At 35.4% G+C, this 22,500-nt stretch overlaps 1 protein-coding gene across 6 annotated transcripts in view; it reads left to right on the top strand.

The window, feature by feature from the left end:
- The window catches only part of LOC144970413 (BTB/POZ domain-containing protein 17-like), a 90,415-nt gene that overhangs the window by 19,366 nt on the left and 48,549 nt on the right, over positions 1-22,500 (top strand). For 2 of the 6 annotated variants that reach the window (XM_078910016.1, XM_078910015.1), the window contains exon 2: positions 10,505-10,712. In XM_078910016.1, coding sequence (XP_078766142.1) covers positions 10,505-10,712 — 208 coding nt within the window. The other 4 variants (XM_078910019.1, XM_078910017.1, XM_078910018.1 and 1 more) reach the window with 4 other exon arrangements.

The raw sequence follows: 22,500 nt of genomic DNA, 5'->3' as shown, positions 1-22,500 counted from the left end.
GTTTAAGCTGACATTTTGATCGTTTGTTAGTTTGTTTTTTAATTATAAATTTAATCAGTTAACTGTCCTACTTGTGGAAAGACACGTGTTTAAATATTTGGCTAGAAAACTCCTCCTTCAAATATCGATCGATTTAACTGACCTTCATCTTGGCAAAAACTTTCAAACTCTGGGACCTCGATCTACCCTCTCTGTACTAAACACCATGCTCCACTCACTTGACAAATTGACAAGATCGCATGATGGTGCAACAGCCTGCATTCAACACAAACGACGAGGCATGGAGCCTGTTAAGCGCTAATTTACTTTAGAGGGGCAGCGTAGCTCAGTGGTACGGTCTTTGCAGCATACCCGAAAGGGACCGAGTTTGATCACCCGCCGCTTCGAACTCCCAGGTTTGAGAGTTGTTTTTGAGGTTTTCTTCTTTTGTTTTGTTTGTTTGTTTAGTTTTTTTTTTGTTTTTTTTTTTGTTTTTTTTTTGGGTTTTTTTTTTTTGTTGTTTTTTTTTCCAAGATGAGGGTCATTTAAATCGATCGATATTTTGAAGGACGAGATTTCTGGCCAAATTTTAAAATATGGGGTTTTTTTTCAGAGTACGACAGTAATCTTAATGCTGCATAGGGTGACACGAAACATAGCTTACATTTATGAATCAATTGTCTTTTATCCCAACCAATAATCAAAGTTTCCTTATTGAATGAATAACATAAATTATTTTATCGAATTTGTCAAGTTAAGTTGACGTTGTCATTTACTGTCTGAATGCCTAAAACAAAGACTTTAACTCTTCTTTACCGACCATTTTAAGAATGTTTCACTAAATGCCATTCAAATTTCACAAAATTAAATATTCATTTTTTTTAAACACTCAAACTCAAAAACAAAGATTACATAAACTTACTTTACATAAAGTTGTGCAGCAAAATAACATTAGAATAAAGAATTAAGTTCTTAGAGTATATTTATAACAAATATTTTTTCTCCAAATTTTGTGATGTACTAAACAAATCTGAACGAGAAAAGATAAGCATTGCTGTTGATTAGGGACTTCTTGTGAAGATATGAAGAGCTTTGAGCACAGTTAATGAATGGTGCCCTTTACAAGATAGAGAGAGAGAGAGAGAGAGAGAGAGAGAGAGAGAGAGAGAGAGAGAGAGAGAGAGAGAGAGAGAGAGAGTTTTTCTATCTGTTGGCATAATATTGACCTTCAACGAACCCAACACGGTAACCCACACGCGAAACAAGAAAATATCGATTTGCAGGAAGCAAAAATATGCCTTTCCTTCTTCTACTTCCACGCTGTCTGTCTCCACACAGACGACTAGATGTGTGACCTTGCTATGACTATGGACCGGACGGAACTACACACAATCACCAATGTGTATCGTATTTTGCTTTTGTATTAAACTGTAATTATCGATCAACTAGTCATCTACTTCCACCTATACCTATAATGCGATAAAGGATGGATCCGTGTTGTTGTTACGTGAATCAATTAAATAAAGATTGTTTGTAAACAGGAGCATCATGTGTTGTGGAATACCTTCCGGTGATAACTGAACAATGCACAATCAGCAATGTTTTTGGTTATTTGTAATTACTCATAGATATTGATCGATCTACCTACACACACACACACACACACACCCGCATATATATATATATATATATATATATATATATATATATATATATATATATATATATATATATATATAAGTGCGATAATGAATGGATTTGTTTTGCTTTTTGAATTAATCAAATAGATAAAATTTGTTTGTAAACTGATTATGTGCGTTCTAGAGTCTAGAGTGCTTCTCGTGTCAAATCTGCTTTGGATGATAAATTTAACTGTTTTTTTTTAAATTAATAAAACACATGCCGTTTGTCCAAAGAAAATGAAAATACAGTTAAAGATTTGTAATTTGTTATATCTATCGTTCTACTTTCTATCTAGATACCTATGTATCTCTATCTATCTATGTAACTATCTATGTATATTTCTATCTATGCATCTATCTATCTCTCTATCTATCTGTCTATCTATGTATCTATCTATCCATCTATCTATATATGTATATATATATAAATATCTATATATATATATATATATATATATATATATATATATATATATATATATATATTCATAACTGACCCTAGTGTTAACTGAGATAATGGATGAATCATTTCTAGCACATTGGTTTGTGTTAATGGATTAACACATTAACTGCTGAATGATGTGTTCAATTTGTACATTTAGCTCTTTAATGGAGTAGAATGTCCGATTACGGCTTTGAGTAGCATAATATTCTGTCTCGCGGTGTGATCAATAATACTTCGTGGCATTTCATTTGTGATAATTCAAAATTGCATCATTGACAGCCAGGCCAATGTGATAATGGTGAATAAAAGATAATCACTCGTCGTTTCTCGAGCTTCTTCTCCCAAAGTAGAAGATGCTGAGGTTGGATTAGCAGTCCGGTGTGTTAATATTATTCTGGAATTATCTAACTGGGTGAGTAGACAAGAGATATTTTTACACGGGGAATGTTTGTTTTGTAAATCAATATTGAGTTGGGATGAACAGGGGGCTAGACATTAAATAAAGAAAATGTTTAACAACATATATTAAACTTGGGCTTTATTTCTGTCCGTGATGGTGGAAGAGAATACATTCGATTTCTTCGCAAATAAACCAAAAGTTCGTATTTAATATAATTCTAATGGCAAATTTACTGCGAGTCTTTCCACAAATTCCTAGCAGTGAAGGGCAAAAGTCCCATTAGAAAAACAAAAAACACGAAAAGATCACCACCACCCCCACCCCCACCCCCTCCCGAACCCCCATTCCCCATCCTTTATATTGATATAAATAATATAATAATAAATATTGATTTTAAAAAAAATAGTAAATCGATCAAATTAAGTAACAAAGCAACGCCAGCGCTAGGAACTTGCTGGAAAACAGCCTAATTACTTTTCGAAGCCCTATTCATTCCGAAACAATATCAATACCGTTTTTAGAAGATGGCCCACGTTAAGATTAGTATAAATAAATATTTATTAACATGGAGCCGGGATTTACAGGATATGAAATAATACTCGTCTTTATTGATTTATCATACTATCAAGTCAGGTAATACCACGATTAGACGTCCTTTTTGTACCAACACTCTGTTTGAGTGGTTGTTTGCTTGGTTTGAGAGAAACTTGTCACGTTACTGTTAAGCGCTTCGGGCTTGTTGAGATACGGGGTTAGGCGCTATATATAAACCATATTAAACAATAATTACAATAATAATAATAATAATAATAATAATAATAATAATAATAATAATAATAATAATAATAAATAAATAATAATAACATAATAATAATAATGATAATAATAAAAATAATAATAACAATAATGATAACAATGATGATAATAATAATTGTAATAATAATAATAATAATAATAATAATAATAATAATAATAATAATAATAATAATAATAATAATAATATAATAAAATAATAATAAAATAATAATAACAATAATGATAACAATAGATGATAATAATATAATAATAATAATAATAATAATAATAATAATAATAATAATAATAATAATAATAATAATAATAATAACAATAATAATAATGATGCATTTAAAATTTGATTCTTTATTTTAAAAATACAAATGTTTATTAAAATATATTTATTTGTTAAATTTAATTAGCATTCTTTATAGTCATGCTTTTAACTGCGTCTTCCTACATTATTATATTGAGATATAAGTCTTCAAAGCTGACAACATTTTGAGATGCCCAGCGTGCATGGGTTTTTAAAAAAGCGCCCGTCTCTCGCTCGGGGCTGATCGGCGATCGGTCCCTTGACGTTCCGAATCGCCATCTGGCTGTCCCATTGCGAAATTCATCTACTCTTGATTAATTATCTCTCACGTTCTACACGAGCTATCAAATTAATCATTTTTTTCGCCTTTTTTTTCTTTCCGAAATCTCGAAAATTTGCAAAAATTGCAGATTTTTCTGCCGCAATGCAAATCAGTGATATTTTGCGATTTTTTTTTGATTTTTTTTTTCGGCCGCACGCGATGCAAAAAACTGACATATAAGTTTGATGGTTGATGCCTTCAAAGATTCGTCCCGATTTATTATAATAATAATATAATGATAATAATATATACTTTATTCATCGATAAAAATGGAAAATCGTTTCAGACATGGCATGCATAAAACTGTATAAACACAAAGTTGAGAATCTATGGCGGCAATGTATACAAACACACACACACACACACACACACACATATATATATATATATATATATATATATATATATATATATATATATATATATATATGCAAATGCACAAAAATGTAAAAATATACAACCAAGAACCAATAGCAACCCTTTATATATTAATTTGATAAATTGAGATAGGCCATACTTACTTACTTAAAAGAGAGTTGCGTTTTAAAAATTCGAACACTATGTGGCAAAAATGAATTAAGGTGACGTGTTGTCTTTGTTTTTATAGATATAAGGCGACGGCTCCTCGTGGAGAACTTAATATATTTGTGAAGGGGGTGATCGCCATCCTTCATAACTTTCTCTGTTTTACTTAGACAAAATCTCTACTTTGCCTCAATTACCTCAATAATATGGTAGTATAATAATTAGTGAAATAGATAATTACATGTGTGTAATAGCCTTTATTTCCCCGCAAATATTTCGGGCTCTCCACTAGTAATAATGAAAAGGAAGTATAATGGCTGTCATGGTCTAAATGAGTGTTAAGAGTTACTCGACTATGCATAAAATTACTTTAAAATGAAGAACAAATGACGCATTGCTTAAGATGATATAAAAAGAAAGATGAAATTTAATTGAATGAGTCTTCTGATAAATGAATAGTGATCACAGTTACAAATGGGAATATAATGAGATTACTATCTTATGCGATCTTGATGAGATGATGATAATATTACATATGGCGGTTAGACTTGTGGGGTTCCACTTCCAATTGAGAGTGGTTGAAGTTATTCCCCGACTGGCTCAGGCTTGATAAATTCTTGACAGTGATTGAACTGGCAAAGCTGACAAAGGAAGCCCCGGCGTCTTGATCAAAATTAGTGAAGTGTTCCACGAGTCTCGAGAGTAAGAAAAAAATCTTTAAATATATAATATATAAGTATGAGGAGTGGAGTCGTCTGGTCGTCAGGGCATAGATCACAGAGAGAAGTGAGTGAGGAAGATTAGATCGATCAGCTTTTATAATTATGTGGCTACGTGACATTCTACTTATAAGTAAACTAACAAAAGTTTGTTTAGTTTGTTTCCCAGTGCTGCACTGGTTCCCATTGGTTTTGTTGTTTTGTTTTTTTTTTTTTTGTTTTTTTTTTTTGTTTTGTTTTGTTAATAGGTCATTGTCGCTTAAATTATATTAAAAAAAATTTAAAAAATTGAGCATTTATATAGCGCAATATCCACTTAACGTGCTCAATGCGCTTTACAAGGGCTCCCTGGTCAACAGCAACATTTAACATGTAGGACGAGACATGACGCCTGTTAGGCGATATTACAATTTTTCGGACAAAGACAACGCTGTTAACGGCCAGGTACTCATTTTACACCTGAGTACGGTGAGAGAATGTGAGTAAAGAGTCTTTTCCAAGGACTCAACTATGCGCCGAGCGAGGCTCGAACCCAGGACCTTCCGATCCGAAAGCGAGTGTCATACCACTAGACCACATAGCCGCACTATTACTTTCTTTCAGAGAGGGTTACTGGGTCATGTTCGCAACAATTTAAAATATGTCACACATTCTGAAAGATGAGAATAATATAGGTATGACCGCCCCGTCAATCTGGCATTATGTCAACAGTTTAAATTCGAATAGGATTCAATAGTCTGATGTCACGTCCGCCCAGCAACCAGCAGCTTGGTTCTAAACAAAGAAAATCGGTACTCTTTATTCTTCATGCTGGCTAGAAATTTTTCACGTATCATGTGATCAAAATGTATAAAAGTCAAAACATGATCAGATTTATAATGTTTTTCTCCTCTGGATACACGTTTATGCTCGTCGGAGAAGTATTTCATAAGGGCGTCCGCCATTGTTCCGATAGTTTAGAACCAGTTACTAAGTTACTTTGCGTCATTACGAGGGAAGTGACGTCACGACTGTTGAAGCCTATGGACAATAATCCTAAAAATTGTCAGAGCACGAGCAAACACGTCTGTTATTGACGGAGGCCAGAATTTGTTTAAAAATGATATCATTTTGAAGTTTAAAGAATAGACATAACTAACTCCCCTCAACAGTGAAGGTATTTATTTTAACCCAATATTTATTTTTAAAAAGGGGCCCCAATAGCTCAGTTGGTGGAATACTCGCCTCACACGCAAAAGGACTGAGGTCGATCCCTGGTGAAGTCTAGATTTTTTTTTCTGACCCCACCCCCTACCCCGTCCACCCAGAAGTGATTGGATCGCTGGAATGTTAGATATGGCGGAAAGTGCTTTGCGATTGACTAGCGCAGACCTGCCTACTATTACGAAAGATTCGTAAAAATACGAAATTCCGGCTCCAATTACAGAACATCATTAACATTTCTAAATCAGTAAAACTTATTGAAAATAAAAGCTGGAGGCAGGCTTCATAACTTCAAGTATTGTGAAGTGTTATGTAATCATAATGAAGGTAAATTGTTGATCTATAAAATGGACTATATCGACCATTAAAAAAATACGAATTTTTAAATTTTCAAGTAGGCAGGTCTGGACTAGCGTCCTAAGAAAAGGGTAGCAATCAATTGCTATTCTCCATTTCACGCAACAGAAACCGGGAAAAACTCCAGGCTTCACTGGCCTAATGGCTCTGAAGGAATACTTTTATATAAATAAAGCTTGAATTTTATTTTATTTTTATTTTTTTGTTGGGGGGGGAGGTATATATTCACGTAGACATAATGCCATTTGTGTCCGACAGCCACAAAACGGTATTAGCTACTTCGGGTTATCTCTGACATTTAAGTGAATTTAAAACGTTTATTTTGAATAATTGAATTCAGTTTCATTTGCAAAATATTGTAGGTACTTCTAAAAGTTCTAGCTTAAAATTCTAATTTCAGTATGTCGTTCATCCCGACATATTAATTCATAAAATTGAGTGAATAATAACAAGAAATGAAGTGAGTAGAAAAATGCCAGAATTATTTTTTAAATTCTCTATTGTCTTCTGGCAATTTTCTACTCACTTCATTTCTTGTCATTCCGACATTAATACCAACAAGAAATGAAGTGAGTAGAAAAGTGCCAGAAGACAATAGAGAATAACAATTTCACGGCGGCGGTGGGGGCTCGAACCCGCGATCTTACTGGTGCGACAACTCCGCCTGACCGGGGAGAGATTGACTCTACCGTATGAGCTATCCACGATTCCAAAAAGATCGCTTCTAACCCTTTATTAGAGCCTTCTCTCCCTGACTTCTTGAGGTCACGGGTTCCACACACGCAAACTCCGCGAAGTAAGTTGGCCAGCATGTAAGCTTAATAGCCAACATTCTCAACACAAACATCCTCAACATGTAACATAGAAACGATCGAGACATTGAGTATGCTCCGGTATTTGGGGCGAATTTTTTATTCAGAAAAGTGAGTGGAGCAGGCACTTATGTTGATAACAACAAGAAATGAAGTGAGTAGGAAAGTGCCAGAAGACAATAGACAAAAATTTCGCGGTCGCGATGAGGGCTCGAACCCACGACCTTACTGGTACGGCATAATACCATTTTGAGGCGGTGCGTCATATAGTGAGTGGTGCTGTGGCTTGGGACCCCTTGATAAGCGCTTTGAGTAAATTTAGTAGATACTATTCACTATAGAAGGAAAGAAGTTGACGCCATTTGGCTCATTGTTATTATTTTTGACTTTCTTGACATTGATTCCTTGTGGAAAATAAGGCCACAACAGCACTCTTCTATCTGACTCGGTTTTTGGAGGTCTTCTATCTTTGGGCCCGTGTTTGTCCGGCTGCCTTCAGCTCAGTCTCAATGCTTTGTCGGCATGTCAGCTTTTGTCGACCAACCCTCATCTTTCCTTGCCGGTTCCAGTCCAAACCCTGCCTGGTGATATTGCTTGCAGGCTTCCTAAGGGTATGGCCAATCCAGCCCCATTTCCTTTTCGTTATTTCCGTTTCAATAGATGTCTGGTTCAGTTTTAGGTGAAGTTCTTCGTTTGTGATGGTGTCTGGCTACCTGATGTTAAGGATGTTTCTAAGACACCTGTTTATTAATGCTTGAAGCTTATTTGTGTTGGCTTTAGCCGCTCGTCGTATCTCCGAGCCGTATAAAAGAATATACTTCACTTTGGTTAGAATGTCCAGATTTTATTTTTCAATGTAAGAGCCTTGGAATTCCATATTGATCGAAGAATGTTAAACGCATATCGTGCTTTATTTATCTGGCTTTTAACGTTTTCGTCTGTTCCTCCCTCCTTGCTTACTATGATACCCAAATACACATATTTATCTACCTCTTTGATTTATTTTTGGTGGTGTTTTATAGGGTGAAATTGCTTGTTGTTTAGCATCATCATTTCTGTCTTGTCTGCATTTATTTGCAGTCCTATTTTCGTTGCTTCCTATGTGACTTTGTTTAGCTTTTCTTGTACATCTTTTAAGTTGTGCGAGAGAAGGCATATGCCATCTGCAAAGTCGAGATCATGTAGTTGGCTCGTTAGAGTCCATTGAATTCCTCTATTTTGACCTGTGGTAGCCTGTTTCATTACCTAGCCAATAACTTTCCAAACAAGAGAGGCCTTGCTATTCATCAAGGCCAGTGGTGCGATGGTAGAAAGAATATAAGACCGCGCAAAGGATATCTCGCGGACTTAACTGTCCAAAAACCGGAACGCAAAGACAAGGAAAGCGAACTTCCCTGTGTGACTATCGAGGGTGTACAATTAGATAATGTCTACTCCTTTGAATACCTTGGTAGTCGTATCCAGTGCGATGGTGACGAGAAGGCTGATATTGAACACAGAATGTCAATAGCACAAACAACATTCAACTCTCTATCCCATATGTGGTCCGATCGGTGTCTGTCCCACTGGAAAAAAATTGAGGTTGTATGCCTCTAGTGTCTGCACTGTCTTCACACATGGTTGCGAGCCTTGGCTACTTACAGAGGGTGTAACTAAAACTGTGAATGGCTTCAACAGCCGATGCCTTTCCGTCATTACGGGAGAGGACGACAGAGAAACAGCAAAACGCCCCGAATTCGACCTGGTAGCTACAGTGATGAGACGCAGGCTCCGATTAGCGGGGCATATCTTCCGCATGGACGCAGACTGCCCCCTGCGTCGAACTTTTATTACCTACTTGAAGAGCTCTACAACTAGACCAGCAGGCTCTCTACTACATGGGCTGGATTCTATGCCCATTGACGAAGTTGTGATTCTAGCCAGGAACAGACGTGCTTGGTCCCGATATGTGAATTACCTGTGACCGTGACACTTTTATGCTGATGTAGCATAGCACCAGTACTAATGTACAATGCAACCCATACATAGCCAATAACTATCAAAACGATTATTGGTGACAAAACTCAGCCTTGTCGGCCTCCTAATTTCACTGAGAAGGGTTCTGTTAATTTTCCATCGTGGATGACTTGAAAAGTAGCATCTTCATAAAGCTGCTGGATGATGGTCACAAATATTATTGGAAAACCATAATGTTGCTTCAGTTTCCAGATGACATTTCTGTACACACTATCAAAAGCTTTCTGGAAGACTACAAATACAGCGTACAGAGGAGATTGTCACTCTAGAAACTGTTCGATGATGATCCGTAGAGTCGCGGATTGGTCGGTACACAAGTTTTTTTTTGTCAAGTGCAGTCTTCAAGCGTTCCAAAATTATTCTGGTCAGAATTTTCCCTCAGATTGATAGGAGAATGATTCCCCTCTAGCTGTTACACAATGATTAGTCCCCCTCTTTTGGTAATTTAACAAGGTGGCCGTTCTTCCTGTCTTTTGGAACTTGCTTGTTCCCAGCTTTTGTTCAAAAGTGGGTATATCGTGTCAGTTGATGTCTGGATGTCTGCTTTTAGTGCTTCAGGTGGAATTCCATCTGGCCCTGCTGCTTTGCCTTATTTGGGGGTCTATATGGCTTTGTTAATATCTGTTTTGGTTGGTGGGTTGATATTGAGATCAAGGTGCTCTGTTTGTAGTAGAATATCTGATGGCATAATTGGTGCATATCTATTGAGTGTTTCCTGGAAGTGTTCGGTCCACCTTGCATCATTGTTTTTAGACAGCGATTTTGCTGACCGGTTATCACTAAAACATATCAATCAGACTATAAACGTTCAATGTTACAAACAGTTTTTTTCGGACAGGCGGATTTGTGAGTAGTAAACGCATCGCATCAAAACCACCTTAATGTTGTTGGGTTTTTTTTTAAATTATTTTTTCTTCTTTTCCTTTCCCACAGGTCTACCATTCCTCACACAACCATGCCGAGATATGGCCTGCCATCAATCAAACCGGGTGCGTCGAACCGCAGACGCACCGTGACACCCCCAAGACAACGACCAGATGACCAGCAGGATGCATTGGCAGCATCAGAGGAGGCCAGCCAGCAAGAAGAAGTCGGTTCTCCCAGTGCGACGCAAGATGACACCCATGCGGGACCCAGTAAGGTAGAAATTTGGTTTTTCTAGTTTGGGCGAAATCTGTTATTAACAGAAAATATAGTTAGACCAGTTAACAGCCATATTCTAGGGGAAAAACGTATTTAAAAATGTTTCCTGAAAACGCGTCCTTCAAATATTGATCGATTTAAATGACCCTCATCTTGGCAACAACTTCCCAAACTTGGGATTTCGCGAGATTCCAGTGTTGAGAGTTGTTCTGTTTTTTCCAAGACGAGGGTCATTTAAATCAATCGATATTTGAAGGACGAGTTTCCTGACCAAACTTTTAAATATGTGAATTTCCAGAGTACGGCAGTAAACTAAAGTTTGGTTAAAGTTTGTGAAAAACGACAGGAATTGTTCCATTTACTACAATGACAAATTAATGCGGTCAGCGGTCACATCTATTCAACGTTCACGGAGGATGAAGCCTGATAATGATAATGATATTATTGGGATAATATCTAAGGCGACAGTAATGGTCTTAGTGGACGTAACCCCATTACAGTAACTCCATCAAGACCATGTTTGCGTTCGGTTACCTTTAAATATTATTATGTTCGTTTTAGCTTTGTCAGCCATCTTTTATATTCTGATTTACGAAAAGTGGTGAATTGAATCAGATACAAATAGATTGTCAAGAAAGATTGATATTGACAGGATTTATTTTCACTACCCGAAATGATGGCAGAGTAAATCAGTTGCACTTGAAGTGTTCCTGTTGCAGGTCTGATAACCCAAATAGTAATGTTGTAATGGACATACTCATCACTACACAACAACAGACACACCGTCATCGTCAACGAAACGCACAAGAAGAAGAATAGTAATAATAATTTTTTTAAATAATTTAAAAAGATAAATAAATAAATACATTAAAAAAAATAATAATAATTTTTGAAAAATAAATAAATAAATAAATAAATAAAATAATATAATAATAATAATAAATAATAATAATATAATAATAATAATAATAATAATAATAATAATAATAATAATAATAATGTAGTTTATTTAACTACTGCGAATACAGGAAATCATTATTCGCAGTACTGCTGCAAATAGAGGAAATCACTCTTCGCAGTACTACTGCGAATAGAGATGGCTCCATGCATCTCGGTTCATAGCATCATCTTCCTCAGGGCCCAGTTCTTTCATATTGTCCTATCTAGTCTTTGGGCGTCCCTTTTTCCTCTTTCCCGCTAATTGTATATCCAGTACTTTCCATCCCACGTACTTCCCTCTCGTCTCATGAAATGCCCGGCAGAACCATATCTTGTTCATTCCTACATAAGACGCGGTGGACCACAGATGGAAAATGATTAATCAACATCCTGTCACTTTTAGTCGTAATACGCTTCAACAGTCGTAACGTCACTTCCCTCGTAATGACACATGGTAACTTAGTAACTGGCTCTAAACCATCGGAACAATGGCGGACGCCCTTATGAAATATTTCTCCGACGAGCATAAAAGCGTATCCAGAGGGGAAAAAAAGCATTTTTAATCTGATCATGTTTTGACTTTTACATATTCTGATCACAAGACATATGAAAATTTCTAGCCAGCATGAAAAATAAAAAGTACCGATTTTCTTTGGTTAGAACAACGATGGCCGGCGTTGCTGGGCGACGTGACGTCAGACCATTGAATCAAATTTCAAAACACACTCAATACACAATACACTATTGACGGGGAACTGATTAGGGTAATCGGGGGGATAAATAAATATAGGTCATAATGCTTGGTCACATTTCATTGTGATTGTGATGACCTCTTAGCCTTTTGCGGCGAGACTAAATTTCCTTCAAAAAAATAATATTTCTCCCATCATGCATCTAGTTCTAACTGTTCTGCCGTACTCTAAATTAAAAAAAAACAAAACACGGTTTTAAAATGTTGGCCAGAAAACTTGGCCAAGAGATAAAGATCAAAGAAAATATCTTAATCTTGCCAAAAAAAAAACACAAAAAACAAAAAAACAAAAAACACACAAAAAAAAACACCCAAACAAACAAAAGGATTAACAAAACACATCAACAACAACCACAACCACAAAAAAGCACCCCCCGCCCTCCAAAATAATAAAAACAAAACAAAACAAAAACAACGGCAAACAAAAAATACAAAGAAAAAACTGTCAAATCTGGGGACTTTCGTGGGCTTTTTATTTCTTAACTAAGATTACAGATGAGCACAAAATATTTCCAAAATATTTGATAACCGAACGGAGTTATGGATTGATTTCACTTTGTTGTTATAATAGACAGTATTTTGCATTGATTTGTGTGCATTTCCATGTTGTGGGTTTGTGTTATCAGACCTGCAAATAAGTAGACACCGAGGAGAGCCACGCCTTTTTTTTTTACATTTTGGCCGGTAACGTTACTTTAGAGTTTGAGTGCCGCTCTCAGTAGCACATAGTTGAGTCCTGTGAAAAGACTTTTTACTCACATTCTCAGAGAGAGAGAGAGGGGGGGGGGGGAGGGAGATGGAGAGAGTGAGAGAAAGTGAATATAGACTAAAAAGATCGAGAAAGGGAGCCATGAAGAAAAAGAGAGGGGATTACTTAGAGAGAGTGAGAGGGAACGAGGGATATATAAATAGATAGAGAGAGGGAGAGAGAGAGAGACATCGAGAGAAAGAGAAGGGAAAAGATAGATAAATAAATAGATAGATAGATATATAGATAGATAGATAGATATATAGATAGATAGATAGATAGATAGATAGATAGATAGATAGATAGATAGATAGACCAAGAGAGAGGGAGGGAAATTGAAATAGAGAGAGACAAAGAAAGGGGGGAAAAAGAAAGAAAGAGAGAGAGAGAGAGAGAGAGAGAGAGAGAGAGAGAGAGAGAGAGAGAGAGAGAGAGAGAGAGAGAACAAAGTGGCATGCCATGACATTATTGTAGAACTAAACCTCAGCATACGGATCCTTATATATATTTATCGACAACTCTTTCCACCTTTCAAGACAAAGCAACGAGACCGTGATCCAAGCTGTGGCTGTAGAGTTGTGTCAATATTAATGTCCCATAATTATTACTTTGTGGGTTTTGGGGGTGGATATCATTTTAACCAGTTCTCTAACTCTAGAAAGACACTATATAAAAATTTGGCCAGAAAAACATGTCCTTCAAATATCAATTTCAATTACCCTCATGCAAAAACTCTCAATCCTAGCACTTCGCGAGCTCCCAGGTTTGAGAGATTCTACCAATATGAGGGATGAAGTCCCAAGTTTGAGAATTTTTGCCAAGATGGGGGTCTTTTAAAATGATCGATATTTGAAGGACGAGTTAGTTTTCTGGCCAATTTTTAAATACTTTTTTCCAGAGTACGGCAATTAACTGGTTAAGGTGACAGCACAGAGTAGGTGATGATAGTATTACAGACCTGCCTACTACGACGAAAATTTCGTAGTCTACGAATTTTCGGGTCCTAATTGACAATTATATAAAGATATATAAGTAATATTGATAATGTTAATAATAATAATAATAATAATAATAATAATAATAATAATAATAATAATAATAATAATAATAATAATAATAATGATCATGATGATGATGATGATCATCATCATCATCATAATCATCATCATCATCATCATCATCATCATCATCATCATCATCATCATCATCATCATCATCAACACCAACAACAACATCATCAACAACATCATCATCATTATAAGGTACCTGCTCTTTCATCACGGCACAATAAGGGACACATCCATTTTATTATTCATAAACACCCTCAACGTTGTGAGAGTTTTTCCTTGGACAAAGAAATAAATGTGGCTTTGAGAACATCACGTTGAAGCAATATCGCTTGAATTTCACCTGTGCATACCTAATAGCATTGACGTGACCTTACAGGATCGAAAAATCTCTTTAAATATTGAATGTAAATACATGCTACGTGTGTGTGTCAGAAAAGAAAAAAAAACAACTCATCATATTGATCGATATGCAAAGTGCATGATCTGAAGAGTGGTACAACACCTGCCGGGTGGAATCATGAATCATTGTTGAAATCTTATTAACTCACCATTTTTCCTCCTCCTGCTGCTTCTGCTCCTCCTCCACCTCCTCCACCTCCTTTTCCTCCTTCAACACCACCACCACCACCACCTCCACCTCCTCCTCCTCCTCCTCCTCCTCATCTTCTTCTTCTTCTTCTTCTTCTTCTTCTTCTTCTTCTTCTTCTTCTTCTTCTTCTTCTTCTTCTTCTTCTTCTTCTTCTTCTTCTTCTTCTTCTGCTTCTTCCCTTCCTCCTTCTCTTCGCATTCCTCTATCTTCCCTTCCTGTACTCATCTTCATACACATCAAAACTTTGATTTGTTACAAATATTTAAAAAAAGAATGAAAAACAACAAAAAAAAGTGCTAATATATTTTATATCCAAATTAAAAATCTTATAATGTGAAATCATTAGTATTATCCTCATCGTTATCATCAACATCGTAGTCCTCATCATCATAATCAGCATCATCATCATCATCATCATCAGAGAGAAGTAAACCAAAAAAAAAAAAATCTTTTCAGGAAATGCTAATGATTGTGTTAGCATGCTATAAATAACTGGCTCTGTGACTACATGATTGCGCACTCGACACATACTCAAATTAAACCGTCTAAACTTGTTAATTTCGTGCGTAATTCGGGCTTTTGTAGGACCCGTTCACCTAGTAGGCTGCTGGGTCTAAGTTAGATACAACAGATAGTATTTTAGATCCAAAGGCTGAAAGCACTTATTACGCTCAATTTCATCGTTCACCCATTATATAATTTGGCTGCTGGGTCTCAATTAGATACACCAAATAGTACCCAATAGTTAGAAAGCACTTATTACTCCGTTTCATCCTTCACCCAATAGTAATCTGGTAGGAGGATCAAAGTTAGATTTGGCAGATAGTATCTTGCAATAGATCAATGTCTTACCAATAGGTACACAGAAAGCACTTGTTACCCTCCAGTAAATTCTGGCGTCAGGCGTCTAATAGAATGCTTGTTAAAGGGCTGGGTAATATTATAATATAGGCAGAGATTAACGATCAAAGAGAGAGCTAGACATAAAGAATGCAATGATAACAACATTGTTATAGAAGGTAGGGGGAGGGGGAAGGAAAATTTAGATGATAATTCGTGCTAAAAACACTACTAAAATCTTAGGCCTTTCACTTATATTATAACAGCCTCTTTGTGTAGCCTTCAAAGATAATATTATGAGAAAATTACATTTATATACCGTCATTATCTACTGAATCTTAATCGTTAAAGAAGTTTTTGATTTGTGATTTAAAAAGATAATAATGCACTAACTTAACTTTACCTCCTAAATATAGGTAAACAAAGAGAGGAAGTCGAACTTGTCAAGATTGCCAATTTGGCATTTTAAAGTCCTTTGGCATTGGAAAAGCAATTCGGTACTTATTTTGGCTTTTTATTTCTATGGAAATACGGAGGTGGGGTTAGAACAACACTAATATCTATGGGCACTAATCAAATATATATGAAGCGCCAGTGTCAAGATTTATATATATTTTTTATATAATTGTTTTTCGTTGTTTTGTTTTTGGTTTGTTTTGTTTTGTTTTTGTTTTGTTTTTTGCTTTTTGTTGTTTTTTGTTGTTTTTTTAGGGGGGGGGGGGGGAGGAGAGGTTTTTTTTTTTTTGTTGTTGTTTTTTTTTGTCGGGACTACTTTGCTGAGGAATAATAACCTTCAGCCATAGATTGATATTTCTTTTATCGATAAGATGACCAAGAAAACATATTTTAAAAATTTATTAAAATTGTAAAAGTGATTTTTTAAAAAAGGGATGCGGGTCTGCCCCCTGAAAAATCCCTCTCTACATTCAACACTTACTCCAACCGTACGTACCTCTGAGAAATCTTAGTTCCCACGATTTAAAATTGTTAGCATCTCCTAAAACTAAACTTAAATATTTTGGCGATAGGTCTCATGAAATTCGAACCCACGATTTGGAATGATCTCCCTCAATCTGTGAGATTTTCGAGCTCAATAGACATTTTCAACAAAAAAAAAACTTAAGACAAATCTTTTCAGAAAATATTTACTTAATTGAATTGTAAATGTATTCTATGTGTCTTTGTATTGATGTTTTTGATGCCCGTTATATGCTAATAATTGCTTTGATATTTTGATTTGGTGTTGCAATATTATTGTTATCTGGGTAAACAATGTCTTTTTTATATTTTTTTATTTTTTAAAGCGCTTTTAGGTTTCGACGAAAAGCGCTATAGAAATATGCTTATTATTATTATTATTTATTATTATTATTAATTATTATTATATATTATTATTATTATTTATTATTATTATTATTATTATAAAAGAAGGAAAATAAGAGCTGGGTTAAGAGAGAACGTTCACCTTGCAAGTAGTGCCATACAAACAAAATGGCGTATCTCCAATATAAACAAACTGACAAAATAGGACCCAAATTAAAAAAGACAAAAGGGGGTGGGGATGGAGAGTCTATTCTCCCCCCCCCCCCAACGCTCACAACTTTTGAAATAAGAAAAGTGATTTGAACCAGTTTCCAACATCATTCCTATGCTTACATCCATAGAAATATTTTTTTTTAATAGTGTTCTGTGCTACATGCTGGTTGGTGTTCGGGTAAAAATTGACGATATTTTTTTTTTTTTTTTTTTGGTCGTCCGTCTGTTATTGTTTGTTTATTTCAGTTTTGTTCATTACTTTTTCTTTTTGCTTGTTTGCTTAATATGTGTTTATATTTTTGTTTGTTTTTATTTGTTTTTTGGTGGGGGGGGGGGCGGAAGGGTTTGTTTGTTTGCGTGTTTGTTGTTTTGTTTCGTTTTTTGTTTTTGTTTTTCCCTTAATTATTCAGAAATGTTTTTTTTCTTCTTTTCATTTTAGTATTAAAACTGTAAAGAAAAGCGTGTGCCAGTTATTGGTTTCGCATATAAAGCAGCATGACAATTAACAAATTTTGATATTATATCAAGACACACGCTCAAGGCAGCAAGACACATACTGACTTTTTTGTGGTTATTATTCTGTATTGTCTGACACTTTAATGAATATTAAAGTTTGGTTAAGTTTTGAAAGTCTATCTGTTAATTTATTTTTGAAAATAAAATTAGATACGTACGTAGATTTATATATATATATATATATATATATATATATATATATATATATATATATATATATATATATATATATATTATATGGGTAGACAAGGTCAAAAAGGAGTCTGAAGACAGGACTGTCTCCCTGTAGAGGTTTCCTAATCGTCAAGTTGGCGTCTTTGAAAAGAGAATAAAAGAGAAAGGGTAGGCATTTAAAATCATAAAAAGTGGGCTATACTTTGTACTAAAGTGCTTGTTTCATCTACGAGTTGCTCTACCTGTTTGGGTATAACGACCGATAGCTCGGTTGATACGGGAATTGACAGGTAGATAGATAGATAGATAGATAGATAGATAGATAGATAGATAGATAGATAGATAGATAGATAGATAGATAGATAGATAGATAGATAGATAGATAGATAGATAGATAGATAGATAGATAGATAGATAGATAGATAGAGATTGGGGATGGGTAGATATATATAAATAGATGAATAGATAGATAGATACTCAAAACATTATTTGTAACAAATTCACATAGGCAGCAGTAAATGCCAACTCTCTGCCAGCCCAACAGTTCGAAGTTGGCAGGCACGTGCGTTACAAAGAAATGAGGGCACACATGGTTCTATTTTTAGACCGATTTCTTTCTTCTCATTCTCATTATTCGTTGTCCCTGCGATCCACAAACACTGTAAACCAGAAAAGCACTCAGTCTGTCACACAAACAGGGCTTCCAGCCTGGCGTTTTAATGCCAAATTCATTAATTATTTTTTTAAAGCAATTTGGCATGAAATAATTTGGTTAGGCACTTAGGATATTTTTATTTTTTTTTAATGTATTTATTTATTCATTTTTGGGATTACTTAATTTCATCTTCTTTTGATAGACTTATTTACACGAATTGCACATAAACGAGTATGTCTACATATTTTCAATGAGGTCACATTTATATAATATCAAGACACTGCTCATGGATGCGGGATTGATGCTATGCACTTAATTAATATATCACTCACTGCATCAGCCAGCTGGATAAAACATCCCAAAATATGAAACTATGACTATGTGTAAACTCTCTGGTGTAGCCTTAAACGTTTTTGTCTAATTGATACAATTTATTGAGAACTACTCATAAAAATGGCTTGCTAAAGATAATAATTAAGAGCTGAATGACGCCAATTTTGGTCCTTCTTGAAGACAGTTAATTAAGATTGTGTGATACTTGTAAAATCTTGGTATTTTGTCAGAATATTTGGCATTTTAATGCGACTTGTTTGGCTTATTTTATAAAAAATTTAATCTGGCACTCACGCATACAAGTCCTCACGGTTGTTGTGACGGTGGTGGAGGCAAAGAGAAGTATTTGAGGCGCGTGCTAGCGTGCGTGCGTGCAGCGCTTGTCATTAAGTTTGTGTTTTTAATGTAATGTGCATTGAGTTATGGAGTGGGTTGGTCGTTGTGTTTATTTACAATGCGTATTTTAAACTCATCACATTTATTATGTTTCTATTTGGATGTTATAAGTTATTTACCCATGAAATAAATGAATATCGGTGTTAAAAATGTATTATTCTGTGTTAATGTGATAATGGCAATGGCACTGTTCGGGGGTTTCGATCATTGTCATGTGCACTGGGGTACAGAGCGGGTGGTTGTTATGTTTTACCGAAGTACCCTGCTATAGATAGTATGCAGATGACGTCACTCAGGCCTTTGTTATTGTTTTTGCCATCCGCGTTTGTGAGTTGTTCTCACTAAACTGTATTAACCAGACTATAAAAGTTCATGGTTACACAGAGTTTGTGTGTTGGGCCGTTATACTTCCGGATGGCAATGTTGTGAACTCCTAGGCCAAGCGCATTCTATCTATAGCATCACAAAATGTATGGTGGTTTTGGTTTTGGTTTTTCTGTTACCTTACGAGTTTGTTTTTTCTGTGATGGATATAGATAGTATGCAGATGACGTCACTCAGGCCTTTGTTATTGTTTTTGCCATCCGCGTTTGTGAGTTGTTCTCAAACTGTATTAACCAGACTATAAAAGTTCATGGTTACACAGAGTTTGTGTGTTGGTCCGTTATACTTCCGGATGGCAATGTTGTGAACTCCTTGGCCAAGCGCATTCTATCTATTAGAATTATTTTGTCATGAAGTAAATATTGATTTTAAAAACAAGCGTCCCTTTGTCAATATGACAATGACACTTACTTCATCGGGTTTTATGATGATGATGATGATGATGATGATGATGATGATGATGATTATAATTATTATTATTATTATTATTATTATTATTATTATTATTATTATTATTATTATTATTATTATTATTATTATTATTATTATTACTATTATTTTATTATTATTATCATCATCATCATCATCATCATCATCATCATTATTATTATTATTATTATTATTATTATTATTATTATTATTATTATTATTTTTTATTATTATTATTTTTGTTGTTTTATTATTATTATTATTATTATTATTAGTATTATTAATATTATTATTAGTTTTCTCATAATAAGCAGTGAATGAGAGAATGGTGTTTGTCGTATTTACCAACTGAGCAAGTTATAAGTTCACAAAATGGCATCTTTGTGGAATGTAACATTAATTTTCTGTGTTGGTCACTATTATCATTAACCAGTAGATTTTTTACCACTCCAAAGATGGAATGTGTGACAAACCTTTACACGTGCTCGGACAAACATAGTTGGCTGTTTATAAACAATGACGTGAATGAAATACGCTTCAACAGTCGTTACGTCACTTCCTTCCTAATGACGCATGGTAACTGAGTAACACTGGCTCTTAACTATCGGAGCAATGGCGGACGCCCGTATGAAATATTTCTCCGGCGAGCATAAAAGCGTATCCAGAGGGGAAAAAAACATAAATTTGATCATGTTTTGACTTTTACACATTCTGATCACAAGGCATATTAAAAGTTCTAGCCGGCATGAAGAATAAAATGTACCGATTTTCTTTGTTTAGAACCAAGATGGCCGCCGTTGCCGGGCGGCGTGACATCAGACTACTGAATCCAATTGACCTCTCTCTTATCATTGTTATTGTTTTTATAGATAGAATGAAGTTGACGTCACTCGGGTCTTTGTTATTTGTTTTTTTGCCATCCGCGTTTATGAGTAAGTCTCACTAAACCGTATTAACCAGACTATAACGTTCAAGGTTACGTAAAGTTTTGTGTGTTGGTCCGTTATACTTCCGGATGGCAATGTTGTGAACTTCTTAGCCAAGCGCAAACTATCTATAGATAGTTCGAAGATGACGTCACTCAGGCCTTTGTTATTGTTTTTGCCATCCGCGTTTGTGAGTTGTTCTCACTAAACTGTATTAACCAGACTATAAAAGTTCATGGTTACACAGGTGCAACCATGAACTTTTATAGTCTGGTTAATATAGTTCAGTGAGATTTACTCATAAATTTGGATGGCAAAAGCAATAACAAAGACCCGAGTGACGTCAACTTCATTCTATCTATATAGATACTTAGCGAAGAAGCTCACGACATTGCCATCCGGAAGTATAACGGACCAACACACAAAACTATGTGTAACCTTAAACGTTTATAGTTTGGTTAATACCGTTTAGTGAGAATTACTCAATGCAATGTTGTGAGCTTCTTAGCCAAGCGCATGCAATCTATAAGTACGATGGCGACGGCCCAATCCGCTGTCCTTATGTGTGTGTGTGTGTGTGTGTGTGTGTGTGTGTGTGTGTCTGTGTCTGTGTGTGCGTTTGTGTGTGTGTGTATGTCTGTGTGTGTATGTATGTGTGTGTGTGCATGTGGGTGTGACCTAGTTGTTTTGTAGAGCGTGATAAATGTGTTTTGCTTACTTTCTGAAAATGATGATTTGCGCCGCGAATAATAATTGTATAGATAGAATGCGCTTGGCCAAGGAGTTCACAACATTGCCATCCGGAAGTATAACGGACCAACACACAAACTCTGTGTAACCATGAACTTTTATAGTCTGGTTAATACAGTTTAGTGAGAACAACTCACAAACGCGGATGGCAAAAACAATAACAAAGGCCTGAGTGACGTCATCTGCATACTATCTATACCTGACAGTGAGTAAATAAAAAAGTAGTCCTTGACAAGCCTTTATCCCGATTTCCATAGATGCATTGCGTATAGCCAAAAGATTCATACCATCCGCCAGTGGGTTATAGATAGTATGCGTAGTCTAAGAAGCTCACAACATTGCCATCCGGAAATATAACGGACCAACGCACAAAACTATGTGTAACCTTGAACGTGTATAGATAGAATGCGCTTGGCCAAGGAGTTCACAACATTGCCATCCGGAAGTATAACGGACCAACACACAAACTCTGTGTAACCATGAGCTTGTATAGTCTGGTTAATACAGTTTAGTGAGAACAACTCACAAACGCGGATGGCAAAAACAATAACAAAGGCCTGAGTGACGTCATCTGCATACTATCTATAGTATAGTCTGGTTTAAAACAGTTTATTCAGAATTACTCATAAACGGATGGCAAAAAGCAATAACAAAGACTCGAGTGACGTCAACTTCATACTATCTATAGCGTGAAATGAACATTAGCAATTGCTACCCTTTTGATAGGAGGCTAGTTTATGATATGCTTTA

Source organism: Berghia stephanieae, chromosome 4, assembly GCF_034508935.2.
Source record: "Berghia stephanieae isolate SIO BIC M18660-M18661 chromosome 4, UCSD_Bste_1.3, whole genome shotgun sequence".
NCBI lineage: Eukaryota > Metazoa > Mollusca > Gastropoda > Nudibranchia > Aeolidiidae > Berghia > Berghia stephanieae.
Note: the sequence above shows the minus strand (reverse complement) of the source record. Positions and strands in the feature narration are given on the sequence as shown.